We start from the raw sequence: 25,707 nt of genomic DNA, 5'->3' as shown, positions 1-25,707 counted from the left end.
CATGTTTACCAATGTGTTACATGACCTTTTCTTTGAACAACATTCAATAAAAGTTTGCCAACTGAGGACACTAATTGTTGAAGCTTTGTAGGTGGAATTCTTTCCCAATCTTGCTTGATGTACAGCTTCAGCTGTTCAACAGTCCAGGGTCTCCGTTGGCGTATTCTACGCTTCATAATGCGCCACACATTTTCAATGGGAGACAGGTCTGGACTGCAGGCAGGCCAGTCTAGTACCCGCACTCTTTTACTACGAAGCCAGGCTGTTGTAACACGTGCAGAATGTGGTTTGGCATCGTCTTGCTGAAATAAGCAGGGGCGTCCATGAAAAAGGTGTTGCTTGGATGGCAGCATACATTTCTCCAAAACCTGTATGTACCTTTCAGCATTAATGGTGCCTTCACAGATGGGTAAGTTACCCATGCCATTGGCAGTAACACAGCCCGATACCATCACAGATGCTTTGCGTCCATAACTGTCCGGATGGTTCTTTTCCTCTTTGGCCCGGAGGACACAATGTCCACAATTTCCAAAAACAATTCGAAATATGGACTCGTCGGAACACAGAATACTTTTCCACTTTGTATCAGTCCATCTTAGATGAGCTCGGGCACAGAGAAGCCGGCAGCGTTTCTGGGTGTTGTTGATAAATGCCTTTTGCTTTGCATAGTAGAGTTTCAAGTTGCACTTGCGGATGTAGCGCCGAACTGTATTTACTGACATTGGTTTTCTGAAGTGTTCCTGAGCCCATGTGGTGATATCCTTTACACATTGATGTTGGTTTTTGATGCAGTACCGCCTGAGGGATCAAAGGTCACGGGCATTCAATGTTGGTTTTCAGCCTTGCAGCTTATGTGCAGTGAGTTCTCCAGATTCTCTGAACCTTTTGATGGTAGTACGGACCGTAGACGATGAAATCGCTAAATTCCTTGCAATTGTACATTGAGGAACATTGTCCTTAAACTGTTGGACTATTTTCTCATGCACTTGTTCACAAAGAGGTGAACCTCGCTTCATCTTTGCTTGTGAATGACTGAGCACTTTGTTTATTGTGCAATCAATACTATAGTATTGATAACTTTTTTTTTTTCTCGTCAAACTTTAATACACAGGTTTAAATATTAATGTTTTTTTTTTTTTTTACTTTAAACTATTTAAGAATGGGTGACCATTCATGTTAATGTTTATTTAAAGACATTTGAATTTGTGGCTGGGTGAAGAGTGCCGGGGCACAGTGTTGGTGCTGATAGAGCAAGCTGGCAGGTGCGTGTAGCTTTAGAGGAAACGTGCTCACGCATTCACCTGCCAAACGGAGGAGGGCGGTTGTGTGTTTTGCAGTCCATTTGTAGATGATGTAATTTATTGTCCAGTGAGCGAAGGTTGCAATGTAGGAGCAGTGTTTAGAGGTGTTAGCTGTTAACCCATCGCGAAAACCGTGCTTCTGCATGAGGCCAAACGGCCGCCCTGCTTGCTTCTCTGTCAGTTTGAAATGCCAAGTGAGTCCGTTGATTCATTGGCCGTGGGGTCTTGCCAAGAGTGTCGTTACGACCTCAAAGTCTCTGGATGGTTGTAATTTCACCAAGTGCTAGAAATCATGAGCTAATTTATGGCGGATATTGAGTATTTTTGATATCGTAGGCGAAGGATTTTGGTCATAATATCCATGACCGTAACGAGCCAATCCATCAGACTGGCGAGTGGTGACTTGTGCGCTGCTGAATGATACAGCTCGTTATCAGTTCAGTTTTTGGGGTATCGGACCGATGAGTGTAACAGCCCACTCCCCACAATATTGGGCCCGATGGTTATCGTGCATCCCTAGTTTACATACAACATCCGGGTTTGATATTAAGCCATTGTGAGTGGTGGCCCTGTCAGAACCTGTACAGGACCCGTATATTAGTTATAGTTTTGGTGATTATTGCGAATTTAGAGTCTTTATACGGTATTATTTAAGCCCCTTTAGGAAATTAGTATAACTGCATTCACGGCGATGACTCTGTACTAACCTCACTAAAATCAAGGCATTCCAAGTGTACAAATTAATAATGTTTCAAAGAATAAATCAATTACAAAATTATTAACATATTTACTTAGCACTGACATTTCAACAAAGCTTTATGTTGCGTCATGATGTTGTGCACACTATGTATAATTAGCGGTGCTCCAATCAGGTTTTTTTGCTACCAATTCCGGTACCGATAATTTGTGAGTGAGCTCTGCCAATTACTGCTGATACCAATCATGTAGACTAGCTGTAAACTTTTCAAATTTATTAATGGTGAGTGCTGTTGGCTCTATGATCTGGAATGTTTGGGTTTGCTTCGCAGCGCTAGCACAGTGTGAAGGGTTGAGGGGACGCCACACCATTATAGAAAAAAATAATAATCCCGATTATTTTGATAGATGGTGAGATCATGATTAAGAAGCTTTGTATTTATTTAACTACCAAAACTCAACTTTAACTTAAAAGAACCAGAGAATAAATTAGTAACAAGATAATTAATAATATTAATATAATAGAGATTGAAAAAAACTAACAAAGAAAAATAAATACATTCATGGTTAAAAACATGCCAATGCTTTTTAGCCATGACTGTATTGTCTATTATAGTTGTTGAAAAAATATCCTCTCATTAGTCTTGCATTTAGCAAATACAAATAATTTTGGTAATCCTAATTGACCTAAAACAGCAAAAGTGTAGTGTGATTTCATGTCACAGGAGGAGGAAAAAAAAAAAAATACCATGTCATTTTATACAGTCAATGACTATCTGCTGTTCCTGCCATGTGCGCCATGGCCTCTTCGGGGCACTGTGGTGCGATGCATGCATGGAGCTACTCGTTTAATGCAAGCTTATTATTAAAAAAATAAATAAATAAAATCATTTTAAAAAATAAATAAATGCAAAAAAGGGGAAGAAGAAGAAAGTTGCAATATAATGTTAATGAACTAACGTTCATTGATAATGAAGAATATATGCACGTTAAGTGTTCTTATATTACGGGTCTATGGCGTTTGTGTGTGAATATTTGTTATTTGAAGGTAATTCCCTCCCGTGACCAAATGCTAATATTAGCTAGCCCGACAATAGGATTTTCCATTGACTGTTAGCATTAAACTGGAAATTTCTAAAACTGTGTGTGGCATGTATTTCAATATAAAATAAGGGTAATTATCTTTGTTGTGTAAACTCCAACTGGGGTGACAAACAGCTTCAAATAGGCTCAGGGAGGGGAGAATAACATTCTACAGGCTGCAAAGTACGAGCTGCTGTATGAGACTACCGGTGTTAGCTTTGGCTATAGTCTTAAGGCTAACCCGAACGCGTGCCTGTTTATTTAGCCAAGCGGTGCTGGTCAAGGTTTCTCGTTGCATCAGCGGCGTAGTGGCCCTAAGCCACCGTTAATGTTGGACCATGAACATGCGCACACCCGACTTAGAGCCTGGACTCAGAGGGGTGCAACAATTTTGCACTCCGACTGCATGTGGGAGGGCGTCTGAGTCTTCAAAATTCTCCGGTGACAAGAAGAATTTGCTATATTTGTCACAGGTCGCTTTTTGGAAAAAGAGTCACACTTTTTTGGAAAAAGAGTCTAGCGTTAGAAACACTAACAACATAGACTAAACGCAGTATTTACTTTAATTCCAGTTAAAATTGTCATACTAAATTTGAAATAATTTATCGGTTAACCCTTTAATCTCTACTCAAGACGTTCACATTAGTGTGGTTGTCAGGTTGTGTGCAAACTCACCAGCCGTGTGAGACGTGTCAGTAACCACAGAGAAGATGTGCTGGAGGATATCACAGAAATACGTCTGGTAGAAGCTTTGAGCTGCAGCTTCCTCTTGAGCCACGTTCTGAAGCATTGTGTAGAGAATCTGCAGACCTGATCAGCACAACAACAAGATGCTGAAAAACACACTCAACAACAGGTGAGGGAGCAGCTTCTTGATGCTAAACGACATATCCGCATTGTCATCCTTCTACGCTTACTCTATGGCCTGTCTTTTTGTTTCCCATTAGCATCTGTGCTATCAAATGGCATTTGAGCTTCTTAAAATTTTAACAGGGGGAAGTCGGGCTGTGAGTCCTTACCAGTGTCAGCAACATTCCTCATGGTGTGTTTGAAGGCCCAGATGATGGAGTCCAGCACCAGTTTGAACTGGGCCGGGGGGATGGCGAGGAACGCAGGGAAGCAGTGAGAGTTGACAGCTTGGAGCAGGTAGAAGAAGTGGGTTCGGTGCTCGGGAAACTCTTCAAAATTCTGGTGACACAATTGGGGGGGGGGGGGGGGAAATCACTCGAGACTTAATGCTGACAACACAATTGTTTTGACATTGTTTCGTAAGATCTGATCAGGGCCTTCTCATGTGCCTAAAATATTCGAAATATACCTGTCATTACAGCTGAGAGTAGAATTTAAATTAGTAACTGACACAAAGCCGCATATGTTTCCATTACATCTATTTTTTCCTCTGTTTGGCAGATTATATGATTGTTGGCTTCATCAAGCTGTGACCAACTCTTGCTGGAGAGATTCACAGCAGTGTGAAGAGGTTGTGATGAAAATCAGCCCTGAGAAATCAGGCTTGGTTATGAGAACCTACCCCAAGTGGAGGAGCGCTTGGGGTCTCATTGACGAGTACGGTTGCAAGGGATTGTATATTTCTGGTAGGCTTTACACAATCAGGATTTTTGGGGCCGATCAGCAAATTTTGAAAAACAATAACCGATCTGATCACAAGATGGGAGTAATTTACATGACTTGTCCATTTACATGACTTGTTCATTTATTGTATATACTTGTGTACTGTATACTGAGTACTGTATCCATCCATCCATTTTTTGTACCGCTTATCCTGACTAGGATCGCGGACGTGCTGGAGCCCATCGCAGCTCAAATTTATTCTCTAGCATTTTAGACAAAAGTTAAAACATCAATGACCTCTAGGGGGCATTCAGAGATTGGCCATTGACATAAATTTAGGTCAAACCAAACACTACAGAAATAATGGGTGCTAACTTACTGTAATTAAATTACTTTATTTTGCAGTTAAATTACTTTAATAAATACTGTTAATGACATTCTTACTCTAACTTTCTCACTGCCCCGGCTATATGTAACAGTGTTGTCCAGAGTTTGCGTCCGTTTGGACCGTATCATATTCAAGCATGTGCTAACCCGTGCTCAAAGTAATTTAAAAAAATAAAAATACAAAATTGACTAAGTGACGGCTCATACATTAAAGACTTTTCAAGTTGGGACATTCCTATAACTCAAGGTACCACTGTACCTGCGTGAAATCTGGTTACCTCCCTCTTAAAAGCAGACATTCAGTTTGGTAAAATCCTGGTTTTGGCTGCTGTTGGTTCCAAACAATTTCGACTTAACTAAAACTAAGCCACATCACTGCTTTCAGACAGCATTAAACATGACAAGTCCAACCGTACCTTGTTGATCATGTTGAGAGTGCACTCGAAGACGGCGTCAAAGATTTGGGGTATCTCAGTGGTGATGTGTCCCCCCAGCTTGTTGACTATAGTCGCCATGGTGCTGAGAACCTCAGGCTCGCGGGCAGCTGGGACGTTGCGTTGATAGTCGATGAGGACTGCGTCTAGCAGCGGGGGAACAAAGTTCTCCCCAACCTGCAAAGGACAAGATGGAGCAGCCCAATGACCGGGGGAAGAAAAGAAGGCAGAAAGAGAAGCTGCTTTAAGTACATCAAGATAATCAAACACCAAAGTCACTTATGTGCAGCAAGCCTCAAAAGGTAAAAAAGGAATCATTTAGACTGACAAATAAAACGAGACTGAAATTTTAAATGCCATTATATCTTCAAAGACAATTATTGTTTTCTGAGGTTTACAATTAGTGATTCAACATAGTCACTAGTGATAGAATTGTTTCCACATTGACACCACAGGTGGCGAGAATGGCAGAATAGGCTGCATCAGATGCTTTTAACACATTTTAATTGCTACCCACAGAAACCAAAAACAGAAAATCAATATAAGCAAGAAAACAGATTTTTGTCCATTGTGGTATTTTCAAGTGAAGACTCAAAAAGGAACCTAAAGCAAAATTACTGTCAATTAGAAAATCTGTTTGGCAGAGGTTCATAAAAGGATTTTGATATACCGTAATTTGTCGTGTATAATGCACATTTCCCCCCCCAAAAAAATAGTCAAAAGTCTATCGTGCTCATTATGCAATAAGAGAAAATGAAGACTTTCCAATTTTATAAATGAATGCCACCATCTAGAGGTTATGAAAAAGGTATAGCCAACACTTTCATTCCAATATGACTGCCGATATGTACAATTGTGCTCATAAGTTTACATACCCAGGCAGATTTGTGATTTAAAAAAAAAATAAAATAAATACACGGCTGATGACTGAACAACAACAACCATTCATTTCTTTATGGTTGTTTTGTTTAATGATAATGCTTTTCTGAAATGCTTGACAGTTTAATTTGAATCCCATTAAAATAAAATGAAATGTGTTTCGCCTGGTCCTCTGTTTCTTTAAAACAGATTTGACAAATTATGCCTGGGTAATCAAACATGAGCACAACTGTGTTTTCTCATTTACTAAATACTGTAAAAGTAGGGTTGTGAATTTCAAAATGAGAGCAAGTAAATAAAAAGAAAGTATGTGTTCAAATAAAGTGCTTAACTTCAGAATAATTCTGTGTAAAAACTAACAAAATACAGATAATACTTAATACATGTTTTGATCATATGGGTAGAAGCAAAATCATCCATTGTAAAAATGCATTATACATAGGTTGAAGGGTTTTCAAGAATCTTTAGGTCAACTTTGGGGGTGCGTATTATACATGGGTGCGCATTATACAAGAGAAATTACAGTAAGTGCCGCCTCCTTTTCTTTCTGATCAGCACGGCCAGAAGGCTTTGGTCCGGTAACAAGTCATAGGTGTACATTTTCAAACGCTAATTGCGGTCTCTATGGATTTCATGAAAATTTCTCACCATTTGTGGATCGTTAGATCGGCTGACCCAGCCAGAGATCAGTTTCAAGGTCTCTCGTTTCACTGTCCTCATGCTCCTGATCAGAGGCTGCTTGGTCACCATCTCTCCTGCACCACAAAGAGAGCAGCATGTTCAACATATCATACAACAGAATTGAGAAGGAAAATATTTTGGTGCCAGATTTCACCTTTCGGTAACTCCACAGGACTACTGAGCTCCAAGGTGTATGTATGCCTAGAATAATGCGTAGAGTAGAATCTTCAACCTCCATTACTTAAAGTGGTTGCTATCCTTTTTAATATGAAGAATGGTTGTTTGTTTGTATGTGCCCTGCGATTGGCTGGCAACCAGTTCAGGGTGTACCCCACCTCCTGCCCGATGATAGGCTCCAGCACACCCGCGACCCAAGTGAGGAGAAGCGGCTCAGAAAATGGATGGATGGAAATACATCTTATTTTTTTGTGTAGCTGCTCTCGCCTTGAAGCCAGGGTCGCATCTTGGGAAACAGCAGGGGGCTTAATTACCTCAAGCCCAACAAGCTTTGTCATGAATTGCTATGAAAAATATATTTTTATTAATCCATAAAGGAAAATTCAGGACTGTATCACCGGGACAAGGCCTGTGCATATGCACAACTTTGTGTTTTGTGTATGTTTTACTTGGATTGTGTATTTTACCTTAAAAAGGAGTATGGCAGATCCTCATGCTACGTTGCCTTTGCACACCTGGTTAAATGATATTGTTGAGGTATCCCCCTCCCCCCACTGTCTTTAAACTAGGCAGTTAATTTATAAAGGAAATCTCTGCCTTGAGGTCAGTCCTTAGAAGTCGCTGAAACTGTTTAAACGTGAGCTAGCTATGGACTAAATATCTGATTACGTATGCACAAATGAGTGCTAAGGTCAGTGTGCCATTTTGTAAAATAAATTACTTTTAAAGATTAAAACCAAGAACATCAATGGTATGACTACTCAATCTCCAAGGTGAATTTGGATACTCAAATATCTCCAAACTCCAAACACATAAATGCAATAATGAACACACACCTCCCATACCATTTGTCTGAATGGCAGCAGATATGTTCTCGCTGAGGCACTTGTACACATTGAGCATGTCGAGGTATATCCGTCCCAGTTGGATGACAAATGGGTGTCCGACGGCCTTACAGGCTCTGACATTGGTCTTTAGGATGCTGCCCAGTTGTTTCACAGTCTCTGGGTCCTTCAAAATGTCCACATTCTGAAGGTGGATGCATCAGGAGAAAGCACAGAGAAATAAGACTAATGTTTATTTAAAATGACCTCAGCAAGCACAACTCATCTCTTCAAAAAGTGATCCACAAAACATGATTTCCTGAGGCCATACATTTAAGAGGTCTTTAAAATGACAATGCAGTGTGAAACACGTAAGTGCATTTGGGTTTACTTGTATCTCATTATCCCACTATTGAAATACCTGCTGGAGACAGTGGAAGTCTAATAAGTATGCGTTACCTTGGTGGCCTGCTGGATGATACTGTCCCACACTTGATTAGGCAGCAACATGTATTTCTCGATAAGATGCTCCTGTACAGCCTGGTCTGTCTGAGCGCCGATCATATAACCTACAGCTTCATAGAATGTGTGAACCTTGGACACAAATGTGATAGGGTGAGCAGATGACTTAAGTGTGACAACTGTCTTTCTGCTTCTGTGAAACAGAAGCACATCTCTGTGCTGACCTGCTGTGGCTGTAGGTCGCAGATGATGGTGTTGATGTTGTTGAGGATCTCATCAATGAAGGGCATCACTTCTCCCACCTGCACCTGGATGAAGTGGCGCCGGCACTTCTGGGCGATCTTGATGAATGTGTCACATGCCATGTCTTGAACGCCATCATGGGTCTCTGATGACAAAGGACCATAGACAGTGATCAGACTAGTAAATGGAAACACGATACAAACAAAATTATAAGCTTTCCAAATCTCACCGTGCATGAACTCAAAGAGCTTGTTGACCACCGTTTTAAGGAACTTCCAGTGGGCTCTGAGAAAGCGAGGATACTGGCCGACAATGTACATGATGTTTGAGGCTATAATGGCCTTGTTGTCCTTTCCCCTTTTTTGCTCACACAGACCTAGCAGATCCTGGGACAAACACAAGTCACATTTTCAACAATCGTACCAATCTCAACAATCATAGCTTAAGCAAACTAACTAAAATGTATTTCTTTGCGCATTCTTTGTAAAGTCAGTTTACAATACAGGGTGTCCACAAAAACACTCCCCAATTTCATGATGTTATGACATCCAAACAAAATAAAATACATTGATTACGATGGAGTCCATAGATACCCTATCAATTACAACCCCAATTCCAATGAAGTTGGGACGTTGTGTTAAACAAATAAAAACAGAATACAATGATTTGCAAATCATGTTAAACCTATATTTAATTGAATACACTACAAAGACAAGATAGCTAATGTTCAAACAGATCAACCTTATTGTTTTTAGTAAATAATCATTAACTTAGAATTTTATGGCTGCAACACGTTCAAAAAAAGCTGGGACAGGGTCATGTTTACCACTGTGTTACATCACCTATTCTTTTAACAACATGCAATAAACGTTTGGGAACCGAGGACACTAATTGTTGAAGCTTTGTAGGTGGAATTCTTTCCTTTTCTTGCTTGATGTACAGCTTCAGCTGTTCAACAGTCCAGTGTCTCGGTTGTCTTATTTTACGCTTCATAATGCGCCACACATTTTTAATGGAAGACAGGTCTGCACTGCAGGCAGGCCAATCTAGTACCTGCACTCTTTTACTACGAAGCCATGCTGTTGTAACACGTGCAGAATGTGGTTTGGCATTGTCTTGCTAAAATAAGCAGGGGCGTCCATGACAAAGACATTGCTTCGATGGCAGCACATGTTTCTCCAAAACCTGCATGTACCTTTCAGCATTAATGGTGCCTTGACGGATGTGTAAGTTACCCATGCCATTGGCATATACACAGCCCCATACCATCACAGATGCTGGCTTTTGAACTTTGCTGCCATAACAGTCCGGATGGTTCTTTTCCTCTTTGGCCCGGAGGACACGACGTCCACAATTTCCAAAAACAATTTGAAATGTGGACTCGTCGGACCACAGAACACTTTGCATCAGTCCATCTGAGATGAGCTCGGGCCCAGAGAAGCCGGCGGCATTTCTGGTTGTTGTTGATAAATGGCTTTTGCTTTGCATAGTAGAGTTTTAAGTTGCACTTACGGACGTGGAGCCGAACTGTATTTACTGACATTGGTTTTCTGAAGTGTTCCTGAGCCCATTTGGTGATATTCTTTACACATTGATGTCGGATTTTGATGCAGTGCCACCTGAGGGATCGAAGTTCACGGGCATTCAATGTTGGTTTTCGGCCTTGCTGCTTAGATGCAGTGATTTCTCCAGATTCTCTGAACCTTTTGATGATATTATGGACCATAGATGATGAAATCCCTTGCAATTGTACATTGAGGAACATTGTCCTTAAACTGTTCGACTATTTTCCTCACACACTTGTTCACGAAGAGGTGAACCTCGCCCCATCTTTGCTTGTGAATGACTGAGCAATTCAGGGAAGCTCCTTTTATACCCAATCATGGCACCCACCTGTTCACCTGTGGGATATTCCAAACAGGTGTTTGATGACCATTTCTCAACTTTCTCAGTCTTTTTTGCCACCTGTCCCAGCTTTTTTAGAACGTGTTGCAGCCATAAAATTCTAAGTTCATGATTATTTGCTAAAAACAAAGTTTATCAGTTTGAACATGAAATATCTTGTCTTTGTAGTGTATTCAATTAAATATAGGTTGAACATGATTTGCAAATCATTGTATTCTGATTTTATTTATGTTTAACACAACGTCCCAACTTCATTGGAATTGGGGTTGTATATATATATTTTTTATATTTTCAGTCTTATAGCACTGAATATCTTAAAACACTTCATATGGACTCTTTTTCTTTGAGACATGAACTAAATTGTATGTTTCCACAACTAGCTGCTGATGGTGGTGACAAGCAAGATGGTGCACTGCCACACTGGTATCTATCTCACGGTCAGAACTGATGGAGCACACTGTATAAGACAGATGAGGTGTTCGGCAAGTGGCCGGCAACATCACTGAACCTAATTGCTTCTGACTTCTTTACAAAGCAACCCTGGATGAGCTGAAAATTTGTACCACTAAAAAGGAGTACGCAAGATCACTACGGATATGATGCAGAGAGTGGACAGCGCTCAACTATTGCATCGATGTTTGCAGAGTCAACAGATAATCTCACATTGAATCTCTCTAATAACCACACAAGTTCAAAAGAATATTACAATAAAGTTACATCCATCGGTTTAAAATCAAGAACTGTTTTTGTAGACACCCTGTAAAGCTATTTCACAAAATAGAATTTTTTTGCAACTTTTTAAAATACCTTAATGACTGTGACCAAGAACCTTTTTTCATCCTCTTCGTGCATTGCCCCACTGATGGATCCAATTGCCCAACACAATGTGTTGAGATTCTTCCAGGACCACTCAGTACCATTCACCTGATTGTGAAGCTTCTCTGTCATTATGCGCTCTGTGTCTGCATAGTCCAAGTGAGTCAGGTACACTGCAGAGAAGCAGAGAACATTTATGATGAGCGTTACATTGGAGCACATTCTTGTGTAGCTGGTTAATTGGGACAAAATAGGATAGAATGGTACAAATAAGTAAATTACTTTACATCCTGTTCAAAAACTTTTAAACAATCAGAGACAAGTCAGAAGAAAAGGTTGTTTTAAACTTGTTTTTTTTCTTAAAATTGCACTATGACTTATGAATGAGCTGCAGGACTGTGAGGGCGTGTCCACTGAAGGCGCTGGTGACAGCCCTTCACCCGTCAAACAAATACGCTCGCTCGTAGGCTGTGTGCTCGTGTCTGTAATCAACTACTGGCTGAATAACACGTGCCGCTGTGGTTATGATTAATAAACAGTTAACTCTCCCGTGTCTGTTATGTGGGAACCCACACACAACACCTCCAAGCGAGGTGCTGACGTTTTAAACAACCCCACGACAAGCGCCTTAGCTTGCTATTTCGTTAGCTCACGAACATAAACGGTTAACTTTCCCTCCGTCTCTGTTGTGTGGATCTATGCGGGGTACATGGAGCAAGGCTGTGGCGTATTGGGCGGCGCCGCCACCAGTCCGCCCCACTAGCAGCTAATATATACTAGCCTAGCCGCTAGTAGGTGGCAATTTCACAGTGGAGCCATCCACGGTGGTATAACTCGCAGTCAGCTCGCTGCGTGAGCCGGGCACCGGTCACCACAACAGTGACACTAGCCCACATTAACACAAGACCTCAGGGAAGATGCATTTCTTGCGTTGTAGGCATAGCTTGATGGGTAACTGCAGGAAGGAGTGGTGATGGAAATGGAACAAGGTATTATTACCAAGTAACTCACAATTCCGACAAATAATCATAGATTCCGCTTGTTAGTTATATAGTGGGGTAGGGACAACTCAAGCTGTTCCCTGGTGACATCAGTGGAACCCTGTTTTAGCCCCACCCCCTAAAAAAAATCCAGCCATCGGCGCTGGTGAAAAACAGTTAACACTCTCAGTAATTCCATACTAACCTTACCTTCAAACATATTTAATGTACAGTAGAACCTCGATAAAATGGACCCCAATGTAACGGATATCGGATAAAACTGACCGTAGGGACTTAATGTGTACAAAAGTAGTTTCCATTTGTCACTTAAACTGCCGCTGACAAAGTCGGTTCGTTCCAGAATTGGCCGTTGTTGTTTACTGGCGCTGTGGCGCGATGCAGGCAGAGAGTGGGACTGACGTATTTCTGGGTCACAGATATACCAAAAAAAATAGATTCTATTCCAAAAGATGTGCCTCCAGTGCCTATGTGGCGGGCATGTTGAATGTGGAGCATTGACGTGGCAGCCATGTCATGATGGAGATACAGGGTGATTGAAAAGTAACTACCTATTTTAAAATACTTATAATTTATTCATATGTTGAAATATTTTTCTCAATTTTTTTGTGTATGTTCCATGATTGAAAGGAGCAAGTCTATTCTACCAAACAAACGACTTTGGAAGAACTTGAAGGGCGAATACGAGAAATTATGTCTTCCATCCCACAAGAGTTCCTTGTGAAATCAGTTAATGCGGTTCCCAGGCGGCTTGAGAAACTGCTGGCTAATGCTGGCGCCCATATGAATTTTAAATAAAACTCCATGCAATAAACTTTCTTCTCATGTTCATTTTTTCTAAGAACTATAGCTCAGAAATAAATTACTTAAAAATAGGGAGTTACTTTTCAATCACCCTGTATATTGTACATAGAGTCTCACTGCAGAAAGTAGACTTTACACCGATTTTTTCGGACTGATCGGTACCTGCCGATATTTAGCATTTTATGCTGATCGGCTTTAATGTCATAATTCACCGATCCGATCAATGCCTCCGCAAAAGACATTTACTCCGCGTCGCTGCGTGCACAGTATATTTTAATCCAAAAGCTACTTTATTTTTAGCCTTGTCGCATGTCTTTTGACATAGTACTATAAATATCTGACGGCCAATGAAGTTATTTAAAGAAAAAAAACACCCAAAAAACGTCGGTGGTGTGGGACAGACAACACGTCGGAGACAGGACAGACAAAACAAATTTGCACTCACACGCTTGCACGATGTCAGACTACTGCAATAAAATCTTGTATTCCGATACCTACCGCATCCCGTTATTTACGCTCATTGGGCTTTGTCAACTCAAACGCGACCGGATACACTCGTTACTGTGGCGACGACAACAAGAGTGGAGCGAGCAGGCTGTATTATAAGGACGAAATGGGGAAAAACGTGTATTGGTGGTCACCGGTGCTCAGGACAGGAGAGGATGTTCGTTCAAGGCTTGCTTGAGGTATGTTCACGTACTTTTAATACAGCCAATAAAATGTTATGTAGCCTGGCAAGCTAGCGGTAGCTGGAACGGTTGCACGTAAACATCCCACCGTTCTGTCGAATCATGCTCTAAGGTTTCGTTCGGTGTGGGTGAAGTAATTTAATTACAGTAAGTTAGCACCCATAATTTCTGTCAAGCAACGTCGGTTTGACCTGACTGATTAGAATACACGATCTGGCTGGAGCAGTGATTTCCAACCTTTATGGAGCCAAAGAACATATTTTACAATTGAAAAATCTCACGGCACACCAACAAACAAAAATGTCACAGAAAGTGTATACATTAATAACTGTATGTACTTCCTGCCATCTAATAGAAGACCATTCATTTGTTCTGTCTGTCACTATGCCTCACTGGCATAAATAGAGGAACAAAGATATTGTCCACATTATTTATTGTAAATATAATTTTTTGAGCAATTAAGTACACAAGTATATACAGTAAATGAACAGGTCATTTAAATAGACACATTCCTCCATCTTGTGATCGGTCCCAAAAATCCTGATCGTGTAAAGCCTAGCAGAAAGGGATATATATTTTATGTGTATTGTACATAGAATCGCAGTGCAGACAGACAGACACAGAGAGAGAGAGAGAGAGAGAGAGGCATGGCAGCAGTGTTAACTGAGGAATATAAACAAGCCTCTGGAGTCTAGTCTGCTATTTATGGTACAGTAAGTTTGTTTGGGGGGGGGTCAATCCGTTCACCTTTGGCACCTAGCGACTCATGAAAGCCACTCGCCGATGAGGAGTACTGTATGTTAACAATGTCACCATGACCAAAGCACACCGGTGTGGAAGGTTTGGGTGAAATGTGTAACTTTCAAGCTTTTAAGATTTTTTAAAAAATATTTATTAACAATAACTGTACTGGACTGGGCGTTTTAGGCCACAAAGTTTTGGAGTGTACAGTAATACAGGTGCATATTGCCTCAAAAAAAAATTAAAAAAATAAAATAAGCTTCAATGTGACAGACAATCGGCTATATCGGGCGACGGCCCCACCCCTATTAGTCCGTTTTATAGAAGTTTCACTGTATCGAAGACTAAAATGACTTTGGTGCGACTTTAAATACAGCAACTGCACAAGACCGTGGTCAAACTGTAACAGTGTTGAACAAACGAGAGCTATTTTTTTTCGTTTATATGTGAGCAGTAAGTATGAACTAAGAATCAGTGATGTCGGTCAAGTTAACGGTTTTTGAAAACAGAAGTTAATTGTGGTAGATGGGAGACCTACCAAGTGTTTCCCTCATGTTCTTGTAGAGGTTTATGGAATCTGTGTCCTTCATGAACTCTCTGACCACTTCCCCCTGGTCGTTCTCCACCACCAGTACTTCCTCTGGTTTGGCCATCCGGCTCACCATCAGCAGACGCACCTGTTGGACAAGGGCGGGAACAAAAAAATAGTCACGTATAAATAGCCAATTTTAACATGGATTAATGCATTTCAAAATTTGTTTTGCACAGCGGAAAGTTTGTGTTGAAATGCATCGACCAAAGCAAGTCATCAGATTTGATCCACTCTTATTAGACCAGTCTTTACATTTGATCAGAATACAACAATTACAAGCAGACCTTAAAAAAAAAGTTGAAGAGTTGAGTTGCCACACTCCAGGAGCATTCTTTTTTTTCCCATGCCTGTAAAACACAGGAGTTAAGGAAGATCTCCTTTGTTCCACAAAATTAAAGCATTTCCGCACCCAGGAGGTGTACAGAGCTGTCGAGTTCCCTTTAATCACTTGACTTTTACCAGTTAGGTCCCAGGTGTCAAAGTCACATGTCATGTGGCCAGCTGAAGCAGATAATTTGCAACTATATCAGGTTTCTTGCTGAAATCTGAACCAAAATTACAAATTGCCTTAACTTTAACTTTGCGATAGTTTGAGTGTTTTTTTGTTTCCAGACTCCTTTTAAAATAAAATGAACATGCATAAAAACAAACTATTTGCGCTGACTTGTACTAGTTAGGGCCCAAATGTCAAACTCAAGGACCGGGGGCCAGATCCGGCCTGCCACATCATTTCATGTGGCCAGCTGAAACAAATCATGTGCACCTACATCAACTTTCTTGAACCAAAATTACAAATTGTCTTAACTTTTACTTTGCGATATTGTGGTTTTTTTTTTTTGGTTACCAGACCCATTTTAAAATAAAATGAACATCTGTTCAACCATTTTCGCTGACTTCTGATTTCAAAAGTAGTTAATCATCAATATGTTGCATATATGTAATATGATGAGGCAATTATACATTTACAAGATTTCACAATTATACTTCCCCTCTGAGGAAAACCATAACTACAATGTGGCCACAACAAGAATGAGTTTGACAACCTTGAGTTAGGGCGTAGCAATACTCAGATGTATGGACAGGGTTAGGTCAATTACGCTGCTCTAACTTGTACAGAAGAATTTTGCACACTCAGTGAAAAAATGCACAGTGCCAAAAGTAAAAATATTTGATGGTTTTCTCCGCCATCGATACTTATATTGAAATGTGTCACCCATCAAAACAACAATTATAAATTCAACCTAATGCTTCATCACGAAACAAATTCATCAATTTGTTTGCCATTGCTGAAAAGGCTTCTTTGTACTCACGCTGACGTCACTGCGGCTATCCCGTGTGCAGTTTGCCTTTACACTCAAACGCAACCCACGTGCGGCGTTTTGAAAATGTGCTACAGCTCTCCAAGTCGGGGGTGTCGCTACAGCTGGTAATGGCTAGGACACCACAGGGTGGAGTTTCCTCTGCATTTTATGCCCATTTCTGGTAGCCGTTTTTACTTTCCTTTCCGGAACAAGGAACAAAACAACAACAATGGCGACCGTGGAAAAGTGCCTACTAGAACAAATGGACCTAGAAGACGAGATGATACGTTTAATTATGCAGCAAAATTGATCAGAAAGGCAGTGGAACCAAGGGGAACCCGCAGCACGTCATCACAGCATACGACTAAAACGGACCAATGACGAGAGATGAGGTCCGCGGCATTCTACGCGCAGCAACAATGTTTGCAGTGTGCACGTCAAGTGCCGCGCGGCCCAATGCGTCGGTCACGTGATGCAATGCGGGCGCTGTCGGCCACGCGGGAGTATAAAGAGGCCTAAAGGGTGCAGGCAACATAGCTGTCATTTTGAAAATAAATTTAGGGATGAAAATGAATTAGTAAATGGTACCTTGGACAGTACGGGTAGGTAGAGCTGCCTGCGTGGCGGCACGTCAAAGTGCTGGTTGCCAGACAGCAACGGTGACGTGGATGTGGAGAAGGGACTCTCTCTGTAGAGCTCGGCCGCCAGGTGGTTCCAATATTCCAGACAAATTTTAAAGATCTCAGTCTCTTCCACTTCTGACACCAGTAGCATGTAGTGGAGCGCCTGAAGCAGGACAGTAGGATCAAGTTAGCAAATCAGAAACTTGGTAGATATGTTCTGACCCCAGTAAGTTGTCCCTGACTCTTCTCCTGACCTGCAACTTACCTCCATTAATGTTTCTCTCAGGTTAAGCCGTGTTTCAATGAGCGTCCCATGCTCTTTCAGGAAAGTACAGAGGAACAGACTGAGGTTCTGGATAAAGTTCTGCTCATCATCCTTCCCATTGGCATAGGCCAGCCGGATATTAGTGTTGAGGGGAAGCATCTAAAAAGATATGAATTGGGTTACAATAGCACTTTGTATGAGCCAAAAGGAAACACCTGCCTTTGCTGATCAGTCTATCACGAAGGTCACCTGCTTGAGCTGACACATTGTCAGAGTGAAGAGTGTAACAAACTGCTCCTCGTACTGGCTGACGCTTACTCCAGCAATTTCTGTCAAACACTTCAGCGTCACATTGCGAAACATGGGGACGTTCAGGAACTAAAAACAATTAGAAGAGATATTTAGCTGCATAATACCTGCTTGATACTATATTAGCATTCTCTTTCACTCTGTGCATGCCCACCTTATACACTAATGTGCTGATTAGCTTGGTTTCAAAGATATAGCCCAAAGGAATCCAGTTAAGGAAACGCAAGAGTGTCTCCAGAGTAGCATGGACCAGAGGGGCATTCTGGGAGTTTTCCTAATATACAAGATGATAAGATTTAAAAGTGACAGTTTGGAAACAACAGTGACATTGTGATGAGGGAGTGGGATTTAGGTACCATAACAAACTGGCAAAGCTGGAATATCTGGGAGAATTCATTGCACATACTGAAAGAAACAAGGACATATTACAGAGGCGATAGTAAGTGTTGTGTTTTAAAGTGCAGCGGTCTACTAACCTGTCTTTCAGATGTTTGGCTTTGACCTGGGTCATCTGGCCACTGGAGAAGTCAAAAACCTCCTCACTAAGCAGTTTGAGAATGATCATGTTGTTCTGACAAAGACTCTCGCTGGTTCGACTTGCTCCGACAATGTCACTGATGAATGTGGGCCAGTGCTTTGGCCACTCCTGCTTCAAGATCTACACACACACACACACACACACACACACACACACACACACACACACACACAAAACCAGACAGCACAATTATTCAAAAATATGATGAAAATTACAGATGAAAGAGTAAATTTGTATCTGTAAAACTGGCCACATCTGTAAATAAGTCATCCTTAAAATAAGAATGTGCCTCTAATAGCTCTTCGAAGGGGTAAAATGTATCTTTACTGGAAAGTTATATCGTGTTTATGTTTGAAAACATTTAAGACTACATTTCAAGTGTAGCCACCTGAGAACAGATGAGTAATCTGGATTTCTTGTCCCTCAAGGCCCAGACCATAATAGCTCATGTGGCAACATAGGCAGCAAGCCATTCTCACTGACATATATGCATAGTCTCTCATGTAGCCAATGAGCTAATCGCTTCAATCTTAAGGTCTAAAATATATTCAGAAGCAAAATTGTAGTCACCATCAGCTCATTCCAAAATACATCTCATGTAAAACACTTTAAAAATGCTTTAAATGTCAACTGCTGCTGGCTTCAAGGATCTCCTAGTGTCAAACTGGTGGCCAGATCTGGCCCGCCACATCATTTTATGTGGCACGTGAAAGCAAATCAAAATTGCTAATAGTGTTCCAATGTAATAACGTTGAGATATTGCAAGCATTTTTGTTACCAATCCCGCTTTGAAAAGAAATGTAGTAGTTAACACATTCACTGCCATTGACGGCTTTAGAGGTCAAATATTCATGTTAACTGGGAAGGCTGACAGTGAATGAGTTAAAAACATGTTTTTATAGACTTCTGATTTTACAACTAGTTACTCATTAATTTGTCGTGTATATGTAATTATTTGCTGTGATAATTTCTTTGTATGGGTTGACAGTCATAACGGCCCTCCGAGGGAAGTAATAACTATGATGTGGCCCATGACAAAAATGTGTTAAAAGCCCCTGTCCTAGAGTGAGCAATACTATTATCACTAGGCTTTACACGATCAGGATTTTTGGGGCCGATCACCGATCTTAAAAAAACATAACCGATCACAAGATGGAGCAATGTGTCTATTTAAATGACTTTACTGTTTATACTTGTGTCCTGAGTATCTTCAAAAGTATTCTCTATTCAGGTCATGTAATCTAATTAGGCGGCACGGTGGACGACTGGTTAGCACATCTGCCTCACAGTTCTGAGGTGGGGGTTCAAATCCCGACCCAGCCTGTATGGAGTTTGCATGTTCTCCCCGTGGCTGCGTGGATTTTCTCCGGGCACTCCGGTTTCCTCCCACATCCCCAAAACATGCATGGTAGGTTGATTGAGGACTCTAAATTGCTCTTAGGTGTGAATGTGTGCGCGAATGGTTGTTTGTTTATATGTGCCCTGCGATTGGCTGGCGACCGGTTCAGGGTGTACCCCGCATCTCGCCCGAAGATTGCTGGGATAGGCTCCAGCACGTCCGCGACCCTAGTAAGGATAAGCGGGACGGAAGATGAATGAATGAATGAATAATCTAATCAGTCATGTCAAACCAACATTACAACATGAGAGAAATAATGGGTGCCAACTTACTGGAATTAAATTACTAAATTACTTAATTAAATTACTTGTAATTAAAATCACTTCACACACACCAAAACTTTAGAGCATGATTCGACAGAACACTGGCATGTTTACGTACAATTGTTAGTGCTAGCACTAGCTTGCTAGCCTACATAACGTTTTGTTACCTGCTTGCGAACTGTATCGTATGAGAAGTACGTGCACATACCTCAATCAATCCTTGAATTCAAGTCCTCTCCGGAGTACCGGTGACCACAAGCACATGTTTTTATTTTTGTTGTCCTGCATTGTGCTGTAGTGCATTTTATACTTAACTCATCTTTGAATGGTCCTTAAGTGCATAAAGATCAAAGACTTGCAAACTAACCTATTTATGTTTTTACACTGTGGTTCCTCCATTTATAGAAGATGGTGCTGCTATCCTAAAGAGTTCAATCAATAATTAAAAGTGTGTGGAATCGTCACAGCAGTTGTAAAAGTGAACGACTTGATAGACGATATGGACAAGACATTGGGCGGCCCTCTTTATGGATTATTTAAGCATTTTAGTGGCTCATAGAATACTGAAACTAAGGCTTCAACATTCTAGACTGATTTCATAGGATATTGTCATTGACATCTTTTACTCCCCCTTTTGATACTACACACCATTATATTTTGGCCCCATAGCTATACACATTTCATTATCACATCATTATGAGTGGAAATATTTTTTAAAACGTACCTGAACAAGAATCATGTTCAGCTTTCCAATGTACACCTTTTCCTTCTAAAAAGTTCAAACATAAACACATGAGCAGTTTGTTTGTTAAGTGACAATATTGTGTCTCTAGTACTTTGTTAACCGGCACTATTCAAGGATGCGAGTGACGCTAAGATGACTGAAACATAGTTGGTGTAAATAATCACAATATCACTTTAAGAAACAAAATCTTATATATATATATATATATATATATATATATATAAATATATACACACACACAAAATATAACAAAAGGTTGACAAAACTTTACATTGTCAACTTTCAGGATTACAATACTAAATGCAACGTTAACTGTAATTGAGAAACTTCTCAATTGGCTTACCTGGTTCAACAAAGTAAATTAAAACGTTCTAACCCCACTTTTTAAATATCACATAACACGTGTAGTATTCAACAGTTACATACCTCCACATTTGCGGCATCAGATGACGTCTTAATAATGAGGCCGACAACATACTTTTTTATCCCTAGAAAATACAGAAGGTACAAAAGTTGAGGAACACAACTTATTGCAATAAAATCTGAAAAATTTACATATCCTGACATGAAATTCACTTGTAACTAACTACCTGAAGCTGCCATTCTTTCAGGATCTCTATAGGTCGATATAAATGATGCCTCTCCATTTACAAATTGCCAACCAGTTGTGCTAACAATGATGTGGGTTTTGGATTGCCACTGAACTTGTATAAGGTGAAGACCTTGTTTAATAGAAGTTACATTTCACCAGACAATCAACGTTGTCACTGTGAGCAGAGCATGGTTAAACTGTTTTCAACCGCCTCTCATTGCTTTTTCCAGTCTGCAGGAACATTGAATATATATATATTAATGTGGCTGGCCAGGCTGGGTGAAGCAAGTGGAACTAAAAAAAAAAATAATTTTAAAAAGCCAGTTCTATAACACAAGGGGGTAAAAGACATACATCGTGGTTGCCAGTCATGGTTTGCAACGAACAAAAAGGATGCATCAATGGTCGAAAGTAAAGAAGTTTCATGGTCAAAAAAACATTTTGGTGCAAAATGTGCTTGTAGTATCAACTGATTTTCACTAAAAGTAAAAAAAGGTCTTAAAGAAAAATGATTTCATTAATCTATTGAAAGACGTATTTCACTTTTAGAGGTATGTGCAGTAGGTGCTAGAAATTATCGTGTTTTTTAAATATAAAATACAAACAAGGAATTAGGGGCAGCGAGTAAGATTTTTTTGCAGAAACCTCTGCAGAAGGTGTGGGCAGTCCTTTTCTTTTGTATATTTTAAGATTGGTGGTGTGGTAGCTTCAAGTGATAGACAAATTAACCACAGCTCTGCTCCTGTTATGATGAATAGACAATACTTATCGGTCTTATTGGCAAGCCCTACTGGGGTAAGATGAATTTACTTCAATAGACATACACAACAGGGAGATAAGGTAAATTGTTTCATTTTAACGTTCCTGGTATTCTTTCTAATCTTTAAATCTGTGCTGAAGATGCCAAAATTTTGCATCGCCAAGCCTGACAAGTTGAAAACCCGAGTCGACCTTGGTTAGTGGTGCAATACAAATTAACTAGCCGGTTTTGCACAGTGTAGTACTGGCCCGACTTAGCTCAACTGCTTCCCAATTCAAAACAGGCCTAAAGGCAAACTGGAAAGTCCATTGAGCAGTTAGAACGTGACACTAAAAAAATAAAAAATAAAATCAACAACAAAAAAATTAAAAATGACGACAAGGGTCTCCAGTATTTCACGTAAATAAATTTTCTTGTGAAAGAGAAAGAAAAAGGAGCACTGCAGCAAAGTGGATACTGGAGTACAATACTGCATCCAGCGCTACAGCACTACAACAGCTTAAGATAAGTGGCCATGCATCTTTAAATGTGACAATGACAAATCTGTGAGACCAATGAGCAACCAGCAGTGGTATCACCCATATGGTATCAATTCAACATGCTTTGAACCACCGAGTAGGTATACAGCGAACCCCCACATACACCTATTCGCAGAGGGTTTTTTTTCCCTTTTTTTTTTTCTGGCGGAACCAACCCCAAAAACACTTACTGGCAGTTAATCCCCGCTTATTCAAGATTTTTGGGGGTTTCAAAATAATTTCCCCAATGCAACTTTAATGGCCATCAATTATCCAAGTTCAGGGTCAGGCCCGGTCCCCATCCCATAGCGGGGGTCCACTGTATTCAAGGTTTTTAAGATGGTTTTTGAGGATCACAGACAGTGTATAATAAAAATGTACCTTCACATTGATTCCTGGGAAGAATTTTCCATCTTGTTTTGATAACGGTTTCCAAGATCTGAAGGGCATAGTACTGTAATAAGCAAAGATAGACATATTAAGACACTGAACATGGCCATTTTGTGCAAAGTTTGGGAAAACATGAATAAAATGGAAAAGCCTGTAATAAATTATTTCTAGCTAAAATTTAACAGAACCATCTTGAAATGTAGATTTTCTAGCATGCTTAGATTTCAGTTATGTTTCTGTGTGCAGTAAAATTTGAGTGTTGTAGAAGTCCTTTTTCAGCATCATGACAGACCAGGCAGAAACATTTACCAATATCTATGCATTGCAAGGGTGATTCTAATGGGCTAGAGCAGTCGTTCTCACAACTTTTACACCAAGTATTACTTTTAAAAAATACTGAACGCTCCAAGTACCACGATTAGGAGAAACAAAATACAGTAGTGGTCGAAATGCTCATGAAAATAACATTATTGCATGTCAATGCAACATTATGCAGTTTAACACTGCACCTAAATATAGAAGAATTGTCCAAAAAAGTTAAATACAACTGAACTGTACTTGAGCAGAGATTATTTCACATACCACGAGAGTGACCCCACATAGCACTAGTGGTATTAGTTCCACACTTTGAGAATCACTGGGCTAGAGGTTACACCAAGACCTACACTAAATGTGTTTTCATCCTAAAGTGAACAAAGGCTGGCCACTCAGGGTTGAGCACTTGACATGGTTTGGAACTGGAACTGGTTCCAGTACGAAGGATCAAAACTGACACTGGAGAAAAAGCTTTCAACTTGTGCTTGTGAGGTAAAGTGCATTTTGCAGAGAAGAGCTCCAATGCAAGATAGCATTTGACTTTAAAATTAGTGTGAACGACTTTCATTTCACCATAATACAGCATGAGTGCCAATGCATGATACGCACAATTAATCCAAAACCCTAAAATGTGAGCTTTAACGAACTAAACCGCAAACATTTTTGTATTATTCGATCATTATAGTAAGCCAAAAATACGACTTGACTCAAATCAAGAAACACTTCATAAAATCAAAGCTATTCTTGTGAATGATGATAAAGTCCAACTTTTAAAGATAATTTTTTTAAAAGTAATGACGATTTTCTTTTTTTTTTTTTAAACATTATTCTTGTGGCGGCTTGAATAGAAATTTCTGCAAAGTTCCGTGCTTGCTTTTAAATTATAATGTCATATCGTTAGACATCATGTCTTACTTATAGTCATTGTGCCCATTTACAGCAATGACGTATTCCCTCTTAAACATGGGAATGTGTTATGGTCTCTCTGGTTATGTGAATACAACAGTCAAGCATGTTGCATTAAAGTTTTCAATGTTTTGTAGCTGACTGCAGCATTTGCATATGTCAAGTAAGAACTTGTACAGTGAGTGAATGTACTAAGTCAGATCCAAAAGGTAATTATTATTAAAAATCAAAAGTTTAGTTTTTCCTTGAAAACAAGAAACTAAAGTTGTCAAGTGCTTTTTTTCATGCAGTGACGGTTAATTTTAGTAATCAGTAAGCATGAAACTGAATTAGCCTTTCAAGCCACTGGAAACAATAAGCCAAATTCAACCAAACACAACTTAATTTTGTTTGGTTCATGGGAGTCCATTTATAAAAAAACATGACGTAAGAAACAATATCGAGTGAGTCTACAGTGAAAACTGACAATTATTTTTTTAATTATTTAAAATCTGACAATTGTAAAATTGGTTGCAAAATTTAAATTCTATCACGTCAAAAGTAATTTAATGCAAACAGCATGGATCTTGCATACAAAACAAAAGTAGACTGTGTGATAATGCTGTAATATGTTTTCAGAACAGTGGACATTAAACAAATACACACACACACACACACACACCTGTTCAAATGCCAGGTTAATACAATCTATAAAAAAAAATTAAAAGACCAAGTAAATCATTTCGAAACTTATTCCATCATTAATGTGACCTATAATCTTTACAACTCAATTAAACAAGAAACAAAAGTAAAAACAGAACAGTTAACTGAGATTATGTTGCACAAGTGTGCAAACCCTCTAATATGAAATAATCTAATAAAATGTGACAATCACAATCATTTAAAATGTCAGCAAACCCCTGCCATTGTTTAAAATGCTTGTGATTAATCCCAAAGGAAGTTATTTTTCTGATATTTTTGTAGTTACATTTTACAGCAAAAGCCATGGTCCGCAGAGAGCTTCCAGACCAGAGAGATCTCATTGTTCAACGGGATCAGTCAGGAGAAGGGTACAAAATAATTTCCAAGGCATTAAATATACCATGGAACACAGTGAAGGCAGTTATCACCAAGTGGAGAAAATATGGTACAACAGTGGGGAGAAGAAAAGAAAAAAGGAAAAAAAGTCAGAGAGGATGCCAAGAGGCCGACAGCAACATTCAAAGAGCTGCAGGAATTGCTGGCAAATACTGGCTGTTTAGTAGATGTGACAACAATCTCATATGTAGAATGGAAAGACGGAAGATTGATCTTACAAACATCAAAGCCGAGCTACATTTGAAAAATACACACACACTTCAAATCTCCCAAACGCACATGGGAAAATCTGTTATGGTCCGATAAGACCATGGTTTAAATTTTTGGCCAGAATTCCAAAAGTCATCTTTGGCGCAAACAACACTGCTCATCACCAAAATAACACCATACCTACAATGAAGTGGTTGCAGCATTGTGCTTCA

At 39.9% G+C, this 25,707-nt stretch overlaps 1 protein-coding gene across 3 annotated transcripts in view; it reads right to left on the bottom strand.

Moving 5' to 3' along the window:
• Window positions 1-25,707, bottom strand: part of xpo1b (exportin 1 (CRM1 homolog, yeast) b) — a 35,850-nt gene that overhangs the window by 4,561 nt on the left and 5,582 nt on the right. For 2 of the 3 annotated variants that reach the window (XM_061689431.1, XM_061689432.1), the window contains exons 4-22: window positions 22,979-23,051; window positions 21,154-21,215; window positions 20,707-20,751; window positions 18,259-18,440; window positions 18,139-18,187; window positions 17,937-18,056; window positions 17,723-17,851; window positions 17,474-17,632; window positions 17,174-17,371; window positions 15,231-15,369; window positions 11,452-11,633; window positions 8,969-9,125; window positions 8,721-8,884; window positions 8,494-8,628; window positions 8,047-8,239; window positions 7,001-7,107; window positions 5,456-5,650; window positions 4,100-4,268; window positions 3,756-3,890 (exon numbers count right to left, since the gene is read on the bottom strand). In XM_061689431.1, the coding sequence (XP_061545415.1) occupies window positions 3,756-3,890; window positions 4,100-4,268; window positions 5,456-5,650; window positions 7,001-7,107; window positions 8,047-8,239; window positions 8,494-8,628; window positions 8,721-8,884; window positions 8,969-9,125; window positions 11,452-11,633; window positions 15,231-15,369; window positions 17,174-17,371; window positions 17,474-17,632; window positions 17,723-17,851; window positions 17,937-18,056; window positions 18,139-18,187; window positions 18,259-18,440; window positions 20,707-20,751; window positions 21,154-21,215; window positions 22,979-23,051 (2,593 nt within the window). The remainder of the gene's footprint in view (window positions 1-3,755; window positions 3,891-4,099; window positions 4,269-5,455; window positions 5,651-7,000; window positions 7,108-8,046; window positions 8,240-8,493; window positions 8,629-8,720; window positions 8,885-8,968; window positions 9,126-11,451; window positions 11,634-15,230; window positions 15,370-17,173; window positions 17,372-17,473; window positions 17,633-17,722; window positions 17,852-17,936; window positions 18,057-18,138; window positions 18,188-18,258; window positions 18,441-20,706; window positions 20,752-21,153; window positions 21,216-22,978; window positions 23,052-25,707) is intronic. The other variant, XM_061689433.1, reaches the window with a different exon arrangement.

The sequence above is a fragment of the Phycodurus eques genome, chromosome 11 (assembly GCF_024500275.1).
Source record: "Phycodurus eques isolate BA_2022a chromosome 11, UOR_Pequ_1.1, whole genome shotgun sequence".
Classification (NCBI taxonomy): domain Eukaryota; kingdom Metazoa; phylum Chordata; class Actinopteri; order Syngnathiformes; family Syngnathidae; genus Phycodurus; species Phycodurus eques.
The sequence above is the reverse complement of the archived record's forward strand: the minus strand, read 5'-3'. Positions and strand labels throughout refer to the sequence as shown.